This window comes from Mizuhopecten yessoensis, unplaced genomic scaffold (genome assembly GCF_002113885.1).
Source record: "Mizuhopecten yessoensis strain PY_sf001 unplaced genomic scaffold, ASM211388v2 scaffold9311, whole genome shotgun sequence".
Classification (NCBI taxonomy): domain Eukaryota; kingdom Metazoa; phylum Mollusca; class Bivalvia; order Pectinida; family Pectinidae; genus Mizuhopecten; species Mizuhopecten yessoensis.
In genome coordinates this window covers 192,964-211,072 of record NW_018407984.1, presented here as the reverse complement: position 1 = coordinate 211,072, position 18,109 = coordinate 192,964, and the positions used below count along the sequence as shown (strand labels likewise).

The 18,109-nt window shown below is 37.6% G+C and overlaps 1 protein-coding gene across 6 annotated transcripts in view; it reads right to left on the bottom strand.

Annotated features, from left to right (window-relative positions):
- Positions 1-5,455: 5,455 nt before the first annotated feature.
- The window catches only part of LOC110457801 (chromodomain-helicase-DNA-binding protein 5-like), a 42,413-nt gene continuing 29,759 nt past the window's right edge, over positions 5,456-18,109 (bottom strand). For 3 of the 6 annotated variants that reach the window (XM_021509215.1, XM_021509216.1, XM_021509220.1), the window contains 6 exons: positions 17,866-18,061; positions 17,021-17,383; positions 15,657-15,740; positions 11,992-12,084; positions 10,384-10,516; positions 8,414-8,497 (listed from right to left, as the gene is read on the bottom strand). In XM_021509215.1, coding sequence (XP_021364890.1) covers positions 10,386-10,516; positions 11,992-12,084; positions 15,657-15,740; positions 17,021-17,383; positions 17,866-18,061 — 867 coding nt within the window. In that variant the 3' untranslated portion in view covers positions 8,414-8,497; positions 10,384-10,385. Of the gene's footprint in view, positions 8,498-10,383; positions 10,517-11,991; positions 12,085-15,656; positions 15,741-17,020; positions 17,384-17,865; positions 18,062-18,109 lie in introns of all 6 variants that reach the window. The other 3 variants (XM_021509218.1, XM_021509219.1, XM_021509221.1) reach the window with 3 other exon arrangements.

The following is an 18,109-nucleotide window of genomic DNA, read 5'->3' as shown; positions in this document are numbered from 1 at the left end:
GACATAACAGATCAGGTTATATCGAGACTTGTGCCTAGAGAGACATAACAGATCAGGTTATATCGAGACTTGTGCCTAGAGAGACATAACAGATCAGGTTATATCGAGACTTGTGCCTAGAGAGACATAACAGATCAGGTTATATCGAGACTTGTGCCTAGAGAGACATAACAGATCAGGTTATATCGAGACTTGTGCCTAGAGAGACATAACAGATCAGGTTATATCGAGACTTGTGCCTAGAGAGACATAACAGATCAGGTTATATCGAGACTTGTGCCTAGAGAGACATAACAGATCAGGTTATATCGAGACTTGTGCCTAGAGAGACATAACAGATCAGGTTATATCGAGACTTGTGCCTAGAGAGACATAACAGATCAGGTTATATCGAGACTTGTGCCTAGAGAGACATAACAGATCAGGTTATATCGAGACTTGTGCCTAGAGAGACATAACAGATCAGGTTATATCGAGACTTGTGCCTAGAGAGACATAACAGATCAGGTTATATCGAGACTTGTGCCTAGAGAGACATAACAGATCAGGTTATATCGAGACTTGTGCCTAGAGAGACATAACAGATCAGGTTATATCGAGACTTGTGCCTAGAGAGACATAACAGATCAGGTTATATCGAGACTTGTGCCTAGAGAGACATAACAGATCAGGTTATATCGAGACTTGTGCCTAGAGAGACGTAACAGATCAGGTTATATCGAGACTTGTGCCTAGAGAGAGGAACAGATCAGGTTATATCGAGACTTGTGCCTAGAGAGACATAACAGATCAGGTTATATCGAGACTTGTGCCTAGAGAGATGTAACAGATCAGGTTATATCGAGACTTGTGCCTAGAGAGATGTAACAGATCAGGTTATATCGAGACTTGTGCCTAGAGAGACGCCACCACAAGGAAAGAGTGTTACAATTGGGGAAGCAGATCAGTTATGGTCCTTTGATGTGTATGGTATCCTTGTATTTTGACATACTTTGAGTCCTTCATCCCAGCAACTCAGTAATTATAAGGTAACAAAGAATTTTTGCTGTGTGAAAATCATTGACCTGTGTCCTTGGAAGTACTTTCTATATGTTGAACAATCTCTCATTGAGCCTGAACAAGCTCTGTACCTCATTGAGCCTGAATGATCTCTTTACCTCATTAAGCTTGAACAATCTAGTCTTTACCTCAACCTCATTGAGCCTTAACAATCTCTGTACCTCATTGAGCCTGAACACTCTCTTTACCTCATTGAGCCTGAACAATTTCTGTACCTCATTGAGCCTGAACGATCTCTTTACCTCATTAAGCCTGAACAATCTCTTCACCTCATTGAGCCTAAACAATCTCTGTACCTCATTGAGCCTGAACACTCTCTTTACCTCATTGAGCCTGAATGATCTCTTTACCTCATTAAGCTTGAACAGTCTCTTTACCTCATTGAGCCTGAACAATCTCTTCACCTCATTGAGCCTAAACAATCTCTGTACCTCATTGAGCCTGAACACTCTCTTTACCTCATTGAGCCTGAACAATCTCTGTACCTCATTGATCCTGAGCAATCTCTTTACCTCATTGAGCCTGAACAATCTCTTTACCTCATTGAGCTTGAACAATCTCTTTACCTCATTAAGCCTGAACAATCTCTTTACCTCATTAAGCCTGAACAATCTCTGTACCTCATTTAGCCACGGCACTCCTGTCCTAGGATAGCTCCTTCATTTTTATCCCCCGCTTTCACCGTAAAGACCGTAAAGGGTGATATTAATTTGGGTTTGTCTGTCTGTCCAATCCCGCAATAACTACAACAAATGTAAACTGATTTTCTTCAAACTTGGTCACAGGGTTAAATGCCTTAAGGGCTCGGCCAAGTACAATGACCACTTTCAGTGGACTTTATTTGACGGAGTTATGGCCCCTTGAATATCAAAATTCATCATTATCTGCTGCGTTTCTGTTCATCAACTCTTGCAAATATTATCCGATTGTCTTCAAACTTAGTAAAAGGGTTCAACACATTAAGGGCTCAGCCAATTTTGACAACTACTTTAATCGGACTCTATTTGGCAGAGTTATGGTCCTTTGATTAACAAAAAATACCATTTTTTGCAGTTTCTGCTTAATAACTCTAGTAAATATTAGCCAAATTCCTTCAAATTTGATAACAATGTTTGTGTTCCTCTGTCTTTCCACCCATCTCCGGCACTCTTTTGTTTTCATGTGATAATTGCTGTAGATATTGTTCAGATGTTTCAACCAAATTCCGTATGCACATTCTACTCATGCCAAGTTTGCCAACCGATGTGATTTGTGCATAGTTACGGATAATCAATCTTTTTTCTTTCTTCAAGTTTCAAGCTATACATTATGTCTCAACAGCACATGTTAACAAGAGGCCCAGAGGGCCTGTATCGCTCACCTGAATATGTTTAAAATAATTGGTTTGAAGTAGGTGCTGTAAGTACATATGAAGATTCAGAAAGATCCATCCAGTATTTGAGATATAGCGAGAACAAACTTCAAACAGAGCCCCACCCCTATATGCAACCTAGGGGTCATACCCACCAATTATACAAAATTGAGTCCCTTTCACCCAAGGATGCTCCAGACTAAATAAGGAAAAAATCCCATAATCCTGATGGTCGAAGAAGGATTTTAAAGGTTTTACCTCTATTTCTCCTATTGGGCCCCGCCCTTCTGCCCCTTGGGAGACCACACCCACTGCATGCTTATACAAAATTGAGTCCCCTTGGCCCATTGATGCTCCAGACTAAATTAGGATAAAATCCCTTAATCCCTATGGTAGAAGAAGGATTATAAAGGTTTTACCTATATTTCCCCTATTTTGCCCCACCCCTCAGGTCCCAGGGGGGTCACACCCACCATTTATACAAAATTGGTTCTCCTTTACCCAAGGATGCTCCACACCAAATATGGACCAAATCCTTTCATTCCTACAGACAAAGAGTTTTAAAAGAATAATTTACTATGTTTCCCCTATTGGGCCCCGCCCCTCAGGGGCCACACCCACGGTTTATACAAAATTGGTTCCCCTTCACCCAAGGATGCTTCAGACCAAATATGGATAAAATCCCATAATCCCGATGGTCGTAGAAGGAATTTAAAGGTTTTACCTCTATTTCTCCTATTGGGCCCCGCCCTTCTGCCCCTTGTGAGACCACACGCACTACATGCTTATACAAAATTGAGTCCCCTTGGCCCATTGATGCTCCAGACTAAATTAGGATATAATCCCTTAATCCCTATGGTAGAAGAAGGATTATAAAGGTTTTACCTATATTTCCCCTATTGGGCCCCACCCCTCAGGTCCCAGGGGGGCCACACCCACCATTTATACAAAATTGGTTCTCCTTTACCCAAGGATGCTCCACACCAAATATGGACCAAATCCTTTCTTTCCTACAGACGAAGAGTTTTAAAAGAATAATTTGCTATGTTTCCCCTATTGGGCCCCGCCCCTCAGGCCCCTAGGGGGCCACACCCACGGTTTATACAAAATTGGTTCCCCTTCACCCAAGGATGCTTCAGACCAAATATGGAACAAATCCTTTCATTCCTACAGAAGAAGAAGGATTTTAAAGAATTTGCTATGTTTCTCCTATTGGGCCCCACCCCTCAGGCCCCTGGGGGGCCACACCCTCGATATATACAAAATTGGTTCCCCTCCACCCAAGGATGCTTCTGACCAAATATGGAACAAATCCTTTCATTCCTACAGAAGAAGAAGGATTTTAAAGAATAATTTGCTATGTTTCCCCTATTGGGCCCTGCCCCTCAGGCCCCTGGGGGGCCAGACCCACAGTTTAAACAAAATTGGTTCCCCTAAACCAAAGGATGCTTCAGACCAAATATGGAACAAATCCTTTCATTCCTACAGAAGGAGAAGTATTTTAAAGAAATTGCTATATTTCCCCTATTGGGCCCCGCCCCTCAGCCCCCAGGGGGGCCAGACCCACTGTTTATACAAAATTGGTTCCCCTTTACCCAAGGATGCTCCACACTAAATATGGAACAAATCCTTTCATTCCTACAGAAGAAGGATTTAAAGAATAATTTGCTATGTTTCTCCTATTGGGCCCCACCCCTCAGGCCCCTGGGGGGCCAATACCTCGATATATACAAAATTGGTTCCCCTCCACCCAAGGATGCTTCTGACCAAATATGGAACAAATCCTTTCATTCCTACAGAAGAAGAAGGATTTTAAAGAATAATTTGCTATGTTTCCCCTATTGGGCCCTGCCCCTCAGGCCCCTGGGGGGCCAGACCCACAGTTTAAACAAAATTGGTTCCCCTAAACCAAAGGATGCTTCAGACCAAATATGGAACAAATCCTTTCATTCCTACAGAAGGAGAAGGATTTTAAAGAAATTGCTATATTTCCCCTATTGGGCCCCGCCCCTCAGCCCCCAGGGGGGCCAGACCCACTGTTTATACAAAATTGGTTCCCCTTTACCCAAGGATGCTCCACACTAAATATGGAACAAATCCTTTCATTCCTACAGAAGAAGGATTTAAAGAATAATTTGCTATGTTTCCCCTATTGGGCCCTGCCCCTCAGGCCCCTGGGGGGGCCAGACCCACAGTTTATACAAAATTGGTTCCCCTTCACCCAAGGATGCTTCAGACCCTACAGAAGAAGAAGGATTTTAAAAAATTTGTTATATTTCCCCTGTTTGGCCCTGCCCCTCAGCCCCCAGGGGGGCCAGACCTACGGTTTTATACAAAATTGGTTCCCCTTCACCCAAGAATGCTTCAGACCAAATATGGAACAAATCCTTTCATTCCTACAAAAGAAGAAGGATTTTAAAGAATTTGCTATATTTCCCCTATTGGGCCCGCCCCTCAGCCCCCCGACCCACCATTTATACAAAATTTGTTCCCCTTCCCCCAAGGATGCTTTTGAGCAAATTTGGTCAAATTCTGCTCAGGCGTTCATGACTAGTAGCGTTTTAAAGGAAAAGTTGACGGACGGACGACGGGCGACGGATGCTGCGGTATGGCATAAGCTCACCATGGTCCTTTGGACCAGGTGAGCTAAAAACCTAACCTCAATAATGTCAACTTACAATGTCCTGCAAGCGGGGTATTCCACGAATTTGCTTGTGAATCTGGGGCTTTATTAGAAGTTATTTTGAGTCATTTAACCCTGTGAACTTGAATACAGGTGAAGGTAATTTATTTAAACAAATTCAAAGGTTTTCACTCAAATAAGTTGCATGCCAGATATAACAATTCTTGGCATTGTACCTCCTCCAACATATGTTGAAATACAAAGTCGATGACTGACCATGTGCCCCAACATGAGCTCACAAGCTGCCTATAGTTTTATGATCAGACAGTACAGTCACTGTCACTTCATTAAATTCTATAAAAGGTTGACATGTGTATAAACACAACTTAAAAACTGAAGCTAAACAAACTACAAACAACAAGTTAACATTTCTCTCTTTATTAGTATTGTAACCATGGTAACGTGGCCAAAGACTGGTTACTAAGGACAATGTACACATGGTAACATATCATTAGTTATCCATGGCTGCCAAGCCTATTTATATGGCTGCAACAACAAAAATAATGTACAATCATAAACAGTACTGACATATGCATGACCTTGAAAATGGAACGATGTTGCCCTGACTTCCAGACATCGTGTCTGTGTCCTTAATCCCAGATGATGTTAATTTATACCTCCAAACATCATCTATATAGTCAATAAATTAGAAAAAGGACATAAAGGACATACTGAATTTATCCCTAGAATAACATTTTCAAGCAAGCCTAATATTATTAGGCATGATCGTTCAAGTCAGACCTGTCTAAAATTACTTCTACCAATTCAATCAAATATGATGCTGATGAGATGCTGATGAGATGCAGAAATGTCACAAAATCATTCATTTTTGAAAGTCCTGCTCCCAGCCTTTGCATATGTTTTATTAATAAAAACCTCTGAAATCAGTTCAGCACCAGCAACCATTTACAGTGAACTGAGCCTCAGCCAACAGATCCTTCACAATAAACTGAGCCTCAGCCAACAGATCCTTCACAATAAATTAAGGTAAGTTAATGGAGTGTTCCATCGTTTTTTTTCTGTGAAAATTAATTATGCACAATAAGTGTGAAACAATAGCAAACTAGTGTCACAATCAAGTTTATAAACATTATTCTATTTTTATTTCATTTATACCATTGATGACAATGCTGCCAGCAAGTCATCGTCTTTCATTGTAAAGCAGTGATATTTATTTCAATACATATTAACAACATTTATGAATAAATATCTGAATGACTTGACAACACTGGTGACGTGTTGCTAACAATTACATGAAACAATGATATAGGTCAAATTACCACCAACTTCATCAGCTCCAACAAACACGACATCATCTCGGGACTGTTCAACAGACCCTTAAGTATTCAAACGAAAATCAATACATCACTTATATTCTAGGTGTGACAATAAAACAATAGTAGGATACCATTTAACACTACATATATACAGCATATCTATACACAACATGCATGTCCCTCAACAACAGACAATCATATACTAGATCTGATCACTGAATCAGTGTCTTCTTTAACTATTTAGGAGCAAATAAGTCATCAGTCTTCAAACAAGATTTAAACTGACTGTGAACATAGGCCCCTTCCACGTATCCGGTTAAACGAATAAACCAATTTGTCTGTTTATAAATGTAACATTTGCAGGTATACATCCTGGCGGACCTGCAAATGTTTATACAGGCCTTGCAAGACTTTGTCAAGGCTCATCTGAAAGCAGCATCAGATTACTAGGTCAAACCTTACTTCATAAACGAAAAACTCTGGTCCAACCCGCTCAACCCATTGGATTGCTAAAAATTAAAACAGCTCCAATGCTTTTTTTGTTATCAAATTGAAACTAAAACACCACCAACTCTGGCTGACATCATAAATGTTGTCAGTATTTCCATTTCAAATAAAAACATTATTTTTTTTGGTGCATATGGCACCAAGACATTTACATCAGTTCACCAGTCAAGGGTAAACGTGTTAAAATAGTATAAAATTAAGTAATTCTTTATAAAATTCTGTCAATAGTTTTGCAATATTTAATTAATTTATCAAGTTACTATGTAACACAAAACATTCACTTGTATTTTCTTTCGTGGCTCAACATTTATAAACCATTTGATATTTTTTATTTTTTTTCTGAAAAATTGAAAATTTACAACAAATCCTCATGTGTTCCTCCCTTGTCTTGACATGATAATTTTGAAACTTAAAATATAAATAATTATAGTTTTGACATTTCAATGTTTTTGAAAACACACTAGATTAAAATTTGGTGTTTCATTGTAGCCTATCAGACTTGGAACAACTACACCTTGATGGTAATTTGTAAACGAGTCGTATAAGTACTAGTATATAGTTTATGTATTTGCTATAAGAATATTTTACCAAAATCATGAACAAAACCGTCAAAGTAAATTCACAGGGACTATTTCATGATACTTTGCAAGTTGGTTTGATAATCTGATTACCTCCCCTGTCACGGGAAGTGATACTATGTAATATTACATTAACTTAGTCACAACACACACTAACACATTCTTACTAGTCACAACACACACTAACACATTCTTACTAGTCACAACACACACTAACACATTCTTACTAGTCACAACACACACTAACACATTCTTACTAGTCACAACACACACTAACACATTCTTACTAGTCACAACACACACTAACACATTCTTACTAGTCACAACACACACTAACACATTCTTACTAGTCACAACACACACTAACACATTCTTACTAGTCACAACACACACTAACACATTCTTACTAGTCACAACACACACTAACACATTCTTACTAGTCACAACACACACTAACACATTCTTACTCTAACTGCACCAGCTAACATCATCAACATGGTCTGATGGGTGCTCCCTCCTGTACAAAATCCAGTCAGTTACAATTTACAATTGGTTTTATATTATGTTTTGTAATAATACAAAATGAGGATTAGATGGTTGCCATTTTAAAATCTCGCATGAAATAGATGTATGCTACAGAAAGTAAAGTTCAGTTGCTTTAAAAGCTGATGATGGATGATTAACTCATTCACCCCTGAAATTCCATAATGAACTATTCCAACCTTTGAATTGGAAGAGTTCAAATGTGTGTTCAGGGTTGAATGGAGTTAAGTGACTATGAGACATATACATATGGCTTGTAGATACATTTACTTCACCAGTGCTTACAACAGCACACAACTGCACACATACTAATGCTTCACATTCCCACTGGTTTACAGAAGAACACAAATTGTCCGTTATATTACAATGAAAACTGGAGCGATGAAGACTGGTCACTCGTCAATACATATAACTGCTTTTCCGTTGACCTTTGCTCCTGCTTCGGTTCCTCCTTTACCATCGGACTTCTGGGATAAATCTGTGACTTTACTTTGGCTTGCTGTAAAAGGAACAAGATATATTATTTCTTTGAACAGTTAAAACCTCAACCAACATTAGATCAAATTTTGTTCCAAATCTGAAATCAATTTTCACATGCAGTGAAACATGTCAAACCTCATTTAGCCGATACATTTGTAATTTATTTCTTTTAAACAGCATTATGCAGTATATACTCATGTCTTATCTTCGTAATGAGTTCCACCGCAATGTTGCATTTGGATACATTCTTGGTGATACGATATAATAATTTATTTACATAGCAAAAGAATTTGATGAAATTTGAAAGTTTCCAAAAAACTCTTATTAAATGGAAAATAACTAAAGCTCTTTTATTCCTCAATTCATTTTGATTTTCGTGAATACAAATCAAGTTTCATTTTTTTTTTTTATATTTATATATATTTATCTTTCAACATGGCATTAAGATAAAAAAAATCTTTTTTACAAAGACTGACACAAAACACATTCACAACACGTAAGGCATCTGTTTAAATGAAAACAAGCAAAAATCTATAGAGCGACTGTTCTTAATCAACAGCTAATCAGAACAACATGAATTTTCCATAATCTGATCATTTGTAGTCACAGTGCACATGTATTTATTAATTTAATGAAATTAATTTATTTCATCCCAAACTAATATCCATTAAATTAATAACAAAAGTAATCTCCCTTACAATAAGACCATCTTCAAAGTTGACCGCAGTATGGCTATTGGTCGACTGCTTTTCATGATTTAGAGATTATAATCAGATGACCAATGTGAGAGGGAAATTAACAGATGGATTAAAACTCAGAAAATACTTCCAAAACTTTGTGAAAAATGCAGGAGGCAACATATCTTCAGTATTATCGTCACAACAAAGCAACTAAAAACACCAAGCAGTACCATACAAAGGAAATCATATTTGTCACACCACTACCGAAGGTACGAAATCAAGTCTAAATCAAACTAAAATTTGGAAGCAAAACGATAAAAGATGGGCTGGTATGACTGATTCATTCACAACTAACAACCATTCAAGGGAAGTAACTCAATGCAAACAGCGGCAGCAATGAGGTTTGATATCTCATATTTTGTCTAAAAACAGTTCTGCATAACAGAACCAGGGCTGGTCACATATAGAATCATGTGTATTTACTAACAGTTTTTCTACAGTTGATCAAGGTTTGAAAATGAATCAAAGATCCATCAATTAGTGTTGGGAGGTGAAAAGTTGTTCAATGACATCCTGCACTGATTTACAGTTGTCTTTGAGTAGTCTTAGTGGTACTGGTGTATATGTCTTCAGGCCTAAATAAAGGCAGGGACGATTGTTTAAAGACACTTATTCATCAGGAAAACAACACTAATTACTTTTAAAATAGCTGAAATTCTTAACTGGATATTTTATAAATGTAAGTTTTATAAAAATAAGAATAAATCACATCTTTCAAGATAAAGGATAAAACTACTTTTTATCAAAATGAACAAAAATCTTATATTTTTCCTTAACAATTCTTTCATCTACCCTTCCCCCAATTAAAAATAAGAATACGAGTATATGGGGTAGGGTCAACTAGGGTGGCATGTGTATTGAGAAGAAATTCAGACATCAAATACATAAATATATATCTTCAATAAAAAAATATGGTTATCTGTTGCAATTCATAATGGAATTTACCAATATCCACTCTAAAAAATAATAAGATTTTAATTCAAGATTAGATTTACGCAAAAAAAACACTTTTAAAAATTGGAGTTAATGACCCAGATGGTCTTATAACTATATAACAAAGTTGAGAAAATCTGGCCCCGAGCGTAGCAAATGCGCTGCAATGAAATACACAGACATCGATAGGAGGAGACATCCAGCAGCGCATGCAGATAACAAGTTGACGTGCCTTTATTTCGAGGGCATGCTCTGACCAAGCAGCGTCTCCATGGCTGACTTAGAGAGTGCCTCGCTGGATACTTGCCAGGAGAAAGGCTCCGAGAGACCACCAAGGTAAGACGGCTGATCAAAGGGAGGTGGCCCTATGTAACCAAGCAGTCACACTTGAGTACAAATGTACCAGCACCTTGAAACAGGGTATATCTAACTACCAAGTTCCCGACCCATAACACGATATACTAGCAACTTTAAATAGGGTATATCTAACTACCAAGTTCCCAACCCATAACACGATATACTAGCAACTTTAAATAGGGTATATCTAACTACCAAGTTCCCGACCCATAACACGATATACTAGCAACTTCAAATAGGGTTTCTCAAACCAATAGCGACTGATAATAACCAATTTTATTCTGTTTACTGAGAACCTTTCGCCGAGTCTAATATTCACCCAGTATAAATTTCACCCCTAAGATACAATAGCTATGTAGGGTGAGTTATACCCAGTATAAATTTCACCCCTAAGATGCTATAGCTATGTAGGGTGAGCCATTTACTTACATTCGTTACACCCAGTATAAATTTCACCCCTAAGATAAAATAGCTATGTAGGGTGAGTTATACCAAGTATAAATTTCACCCCTAAGATGCTATAGCTATGTAGGGTGAGTTATACCCAGTATAAATTTCACCCCTAAGATACAAAAGCTATGTAGGGTGAGCCATTTACTTACATTCGTTACACCAAGTATAAATTTCACCCCTAAGATGCTATAGCTATGTAGGTTGAGCCGTTTACTTACATTCGTTACACCCAGTATAAATTTCACCCCTAAGATACAATAGCTATGAAGGGTGAGTTATACCCAGTATAAATTTCACCCCTAAGATGCTATAGCTATGTAGGGTGAGCTGTTTACTTACATTCGTTACACCAGTATAAATTTCACCCCTAAGATGCAATAGCTATGTAGGGTGAGTTATACCCAGTATAAATTTCACCCCTAAGATGCTATAGCTATGTAGGGTGAGCCGTTTACTTACATTCTCTTTTATGATAACTTTGCCCTCATTGCGGATGGCGAAAAAGGCGAAAAATTTAACTGTGTCGAAAACTTTCCCAGTACATTATTTTTCTTTAAAGATAAGTTTAAAACTTGTTGACTCGTGAATAAATATAAAGGCAATGCATGGTTTGTTGTCGTCGTCCCCTGTATTGGCAATTTTGATGAGTTGTGTACAAAAAAATATTTCCTAAAAGATAAGGACAAAACGTTGATGTGGGATGGTAGTACGGGGAAATGTTCAGGACACTGCAACAGGGATTTCACTTTGTAGTGCTGCTGTAATGTAGCTTCGTGGATCTGTTGTGAACACAACAATGTAGGGGTGTGAATACATATTCGTGAATTTGAAGTATGAATAGGCGTTTGTGAATTCTGAACAAAATTGGGCTGTTATATAGCAATTAGAGGAAAAAGCGAGTCTTTCTGAAAAGTAGTATTTGCAGGTCCTTGTAATTTCGAGGTTTGGGTCTTTGTGACTTTGAAGTAGAGGTAGGATTTAGAAATTCTGTGTTAGAAGTTAGTGATGAAGTCCGGGTAATCATACGTACCAGGCGTAGAAGCAGGTGAGCGATGCGAGGGACTAGGTAGTGGGCCCGACTGTAGCTGTTTGAGGCTCTGTGTTAGGGTCACTGGTATCTGTCCTGTAACAGAAAATATTACTGTCACATATTTATACTGAAACAGTTCTCCCATACGTGCTTTAGACATACATTTTACTAGTCTGTGCTCAACCTGTAAATAGAGTGACCTACAAAATCACAATCCGATTAAAATATAGTCCTTCATTATAATCTATGTCTGAAGTTAAGGCTGTAAGTGATAAATTAACTTCGTTTTTTAATCAGATTGGTAAAATCACTCGCACAACTTGTAATTGTGAAAACATCAACATTGTAACAGTTCTAAATTCTTTGAACATAATGATCACCTACAAATGATCGAGATTTTGTACCTCTCCTCCCACTCAGTAATACTTTATAAATACATGTATGTAAACATCTGTCAGCTGCAAGGCCAAATTCATCACACTCCCATCCTCTCCACTTCATCCATTTATGATTACATTAATACTACTTAAATTCTTTAAACCCATTTCACCCTATGACATATACCTGATAATAACATACATAATGACAGTATCATTTCAAGATTTACCAACCAACACGGCAGCATATATAATCAATACCAAAACTCTGCCAGTTATACAGCAGTGTTTCCATATCTCGAGTGTTGTTCTGGCCGACATTAATAAACATCTACTATCAACCTATCAAACTATATCAGATCTTAAGTTAAGATATTTAAGGTTTGTTTGTTTGTGTATATAATTAATGGCCCATCAACGGCTGTGGTCATTTAGGGCCGTGGTGGTTTATTTATTTTAACAAACATGCGAGTAGCGAAGATAAAATCAGATAAAAATGTATATTTTTAAAAGCATTCGCATTGTATGTGTAGATAATTAAAATAGAAAGGGGGATAAAATAATAAAAGCGATAACAAATAGATGATATGGACTATGTGATATATATAGCGTCAAAAAGGGTAAAGTGGATTAAAAGACATTGGTCTATAGAATAGACCAAGGTCTTTCAAATTGTTAAATAATGCCTTCGAGTCCACGGAAATGAAAAGAGTTTTCATATCCAGGACTCGAAAGTAGTTATCACAAATGTTTTTAAAATCGGAACATTCTATTAAAAAATGTTCCACTGTAAATGGAGTGTCACATGCGTGGCATGAAGGTGGATCTTCTCGTTTTAAAAGGTACGAATGAGTATAGGATATGTGTGCCCAGTGCGGAGCCGAGCGAGGACAACTTCCTCTCTACGATCTTTCCGACTGGGAACAGATGTTTTAAGTTTCGGACTTTTGTTTGTTGGAGATTTAACAATTTGTTTTGCTTCCCTGTCAACAAATGTGTTGCCTTTAATGCTGACATGGCTCGGAATCCATTATAAACCGCATTATATAAGAACCTTTTGTACGAGTGTGTTTTTAGAATCTCCTAACTGTAAACTTTGTAGGACAGATAGAGAGTCTGAACAAATGATTGCATTTTTAATGCGGTGTTCATCGATATGGTCGAGGGCCAAACCAATTGCTAATGCTTCTGCAGAACAGATGGAGGCGCCGTCTGGTAGTCGAACTGAAGTGCAAGAATTAACAGTACAGCAGGCTGCTGACACTTTCTCACCTTCTTTGGAACCATCGGTGTAATGTTGTGTTTGAGAAGGGTAATTCATTATTTAAGGGTCTATTATACCAGAAATACTTTATAGCTATCTCCCTTAAAAATATTTATCAAAGCTTTCAATACAGAAATAAGCTTTAGAATAATGCCGTCTATTTATTTTCAATGTATACATTTCAACTATAATACATCACTGTCTTCACAATATGTATTTCTATTGTGAAGAGGTGAAACCAGCACTAGGCCAAAGCAGACCTGACTGATGTGGATGACAGTAACATTCTAGTACACGCTGGCCCTTCACCCTAGTAAGCTACACGGCCAATATCAGGACCACGCCTCAAGGTTCTGTAGCAAGGTTTTAGTGGGTTAGTTGTTTATCTAAACAGATATAGTAACCCTACACAAAGCAAACTACATAAAAACTCTTGACTTTAGGTTATTTTTTATTTAGTAGGTCATAAAAAGGAAAAGTTAAGGATGGATGGATGGCAGACACTGTACTTTAGCGTAAGCTCACAGGCACTTTGTGCCAGCAGACGAGCTAAACCTCTCGGCCAAAGCTGAAAATATTTTTTCTGTAATGAAAATATGTATAATATTCAAAATAAAAACAAAACTGGTATCTTATTATTTTGAAATTTTTTGACATTAATTACCAAAAAATTATAAAATGATTTAACACAGATGTGCTGAAAATGTAAAGGTTGTGCAACTCCACCAGGACCTCATTGTAACCAGTGGAAGCTGTCTAAACCAGATCCTGTATAATCTGGAAACTTGCATAAAACTAGGCCTAGTGGTGGGTTCGTTTAAAATCATAATCAATAGGTAATTGGAAATATTTAACCTACTGATGATCGATTGCATCATCAGTTAATAATGTTATGGGACTGATTGCTCCAATAAAGTTGGCACACTAGGGTTACATCATAAGACAGTTGTGAACTATAACACAGCCTTTTTTCTGTTAATAAATATAATGAATGGATGTCAAGCAACTTTTATGCAGTTTTGTCAACCATGTAGTAAAAGTCGTAAGGACATAGGCTTTCAATGCATACATTACTTTGTATACATTTGACAATTTGATTTCAATAATGAAATTTGTAATCTATAATCGGAAACGGCAAACTAATCAATTTTCAATTACAATTGATCACCAGTCACTAACTAGACCTGCTACTAGGTTAAAATTAATATACTACAAATTAAATATTTGTTATAGATTTTTTTTGTTTCAATTGTGTTTGGTTTAGAGAGATTTCACTGTAAACATGCAAATTCTAAAGGAGACAAACTCTGACACGGTCAACTAAACACAGAAAAAAGCCCTTGTTCCAGCCATCTTGAATCTTCAGCATCAACAAAAAGAAATGAATAAAGCAACAGGAATAGCCAGAAAGGAAAAGGAATTATTTTTTATATAAACGGTAATCTGTTGTGAACATTTCTGAGAACTTGCCAATCTGTGTATAACAAACATCAAATTTACCCCAACCCCACCCCAACCAAAAAACAACAAAAAATACATTTAACCAAATGTATATTTTAGTGCTACCATTATAACGCAGTGCATTCAATTTGGTTTATACATTATTTTGGCGTAACCTTTTATTCCACTTTCAACATATACAACCTACATTTTCAATAGTGATTGTTGTTGTTGAGGTTTAAATTTTAACCCTGCAGAGGAATTCATTCTAAAGTCCCTTCCCCTAAGGTGTTTTTGGTTCCCCTAAGGTGTTTTTGGTGGTTTTTTGTAACTAGATAAAACTATAAATTGAAAGCATACAAAAGTCTTGAATAATAATTGAAGCAAGTTTTCCAGAAGAAAAATACAAACAACCAACACTAACATTTATACTAAAGCAACCAAAACAATGCTGGCTCTGAATTCAGTAGATAAGCAGCAATTCAATTACAATGTCCGCACACATGCTGCAATACCAAGAGCCAATTTGTGTTGCTTTTTCCTGTTAGGTTGGCCAGGCTCTGTAACCATAGCCCTAGACATACCGCTCTGACTCAAGATGGCCGACATTGTTGTGCTTAAATCATGCTGCCCCGGAAGGTTGGGGAGCAGTGGAAATCCTAGTGGCCCTGTAAAGCAACAGTAGGGGTCAAAGTCAAAAGTAGAAACAGTTAACGAGAGGTAGTAGATAAAGGTAGCCAGTAAAAACAGGTTTTAATGGGGAAGGAACGGAGTCAAGGTTGTAGAAGAAATAGGTTTTAATGGGGAAGGAACTGAGTCAAGGTTGAAGAAGAAATAGGTTTTAATGGGGAAGGAACTGATCATGAGTCAAGGTTGAAGTAGAAATAGGTTTTAATGGAAAAGTTGGATCAAATTCAAGAGCAGAAATAGATTAAGTAGGGAAGGTGTCAGGTCCAGGTACAAGTAGAAATAGAATTTCATTGGGGAGGTATCAAGTTGGTTCAGTAGGAACCAAAGTAGTCCCGATATTTTTTCTTGAAAGATCATCACCTTACAAGCTGAGAATGTAGAACAATTCTACTACATAAAAACAACGCTAAATTGCAATGTATCTAAACTTCCTGAATGAACTTTGTCTGATTACAGTTTATAAACTGTTGCATTAACTATCAGCTCCAACAGGACAGTCATGGGATAACCAACCTAAATGCTATACACCCAATGGACTTTTGCAATGGTAATTAGCTGACCTGGATGGTCATAATCATCACAGATTCAGGTCCTGCAGGATTAACAGTAGCTTTGCCTCGATATAAATATGTCTTTATCATCAGATCTTGTTTTAAATATGAATCTTAAAATTACTCATAGAATGATTTTTTGGATTCAGGAAGATAGATTAATACTGTAAAGAAATTTTCCAGATGCCAAAACAATACTTTTGGCATTGATTCAAAGGGAAGTGATTAATCATGTAATATAAATCTGCTTGAACAAGAAGAATTAACATTGGTATATAAAATCTGTATTTTTTTTAGTAAGATTTAGATGTTGGAAAGAGAACATACTAAATCCTAACAAAACCCAGCTGTTTTACAATAGAATAAACGTTTTCCTTAAAAACAGAATGTTTCACAGGTCTTAAAAGCTCTGCTCTTTCCTCTACGCAAAATGCAAAATATGAGGTGACAAAAAAACTTAATATATTTTTAAATATTTTTTCTTTTTCTATATATTTCTTTTTTGTTGTACATGTCAAACTGTTTCCTAATATTATATTTTTATACATTGATCAGAAAAAATACTACAGCAGAACCCCGATTCAACAAGCTCCCGAGTATGCAAAGACTGTCAATGTTCATCAATGGATTAAAACTTTACATATTTACACCAAGCAAATATGATCCCATAACAGTCTAACAAGACATGGCCACTGCCCATTACGTACCTGGAGCAAATGGAGACTGAGCTAGACCGAACTGTGGCCGGAATCCCTGTGGAAAGTTGGCGTAGGCGCCAGCTAGAGATGCTGGAACACCCAGGAATGAAGCCTGGGACACATTCGGCATAGCGGCCGGTGAAGATGTTCCTGTTGGCGTAGCAATAGGGCTGGCAGCCACTACTGGGGCAGATCCTCCTCCGCTACCAGAGGCTGATGTCGCCTGGGAACCAGGATTGACCAATCGACTAAGAATGCTGCGCTCAGACATAGCCAATCGCTGGCTAACTGGCGGTATCCTTGCCAGAGTTGCTGGTAGACGGCTCACATCCTGCTTCATGTCGCTTAGTAACTCTTCAAGCTGGTTTAGCACTGAAAGATGATACAACATCCCTGTCAGTACTGCGATAGTTACAGGTTATATTTAATGAACAGATTGATAATCTGAAACAGAGAGCTAATGAAAAAAATACAATTCTTTCTTGCAAATTTCATTTTCCTTTGTTTAACATATTAAGACAATAGATTTCCAGTAAAAAGCACTGCCTGAAATTAAACTATATAACTAAATTCTTGATATTTGCAACCTTGCTTGCCACCAATATTTATTTCCATGTTCCCTTTCAATTTAAATAGGACATCTCTCTCAAAGCATCACCAAATCCCCGTATCATACCAAAACTTTGCTGGACAAGTGTTGGCAGTATAATGAAACTTGGTAGTAGATAAACCGGATATATAGCTTAAGAGAAAATACTGCTGCTCGAGTCAACATCTATTTATTTTCAAAGTGTCATCTTCTACTTGAAAATTCCCCTTTTAATGATTCAAGCACATATATGTGGTGTGCCTACCTTTATGGAGAACTGCATTGGCAGGCTTATTGCCAGCCAGAGATTCTTTAGATAAATGTTGGTGGCTCTCAGCCAGACATTCGAGCTCAGCGAAGCGTGTGTTGAGCGCCATTGCTGGGTGGCTAGGATCCTGAGTCAGGTTGAGGTACGCTGCACGTCGCAACTGCTCCTCAATCACCAGTCCCTGCTCCAGCAGCTAAACAAGCAGAAACAGTGGAGTTAAGATTCAACAGGGATTCAATTG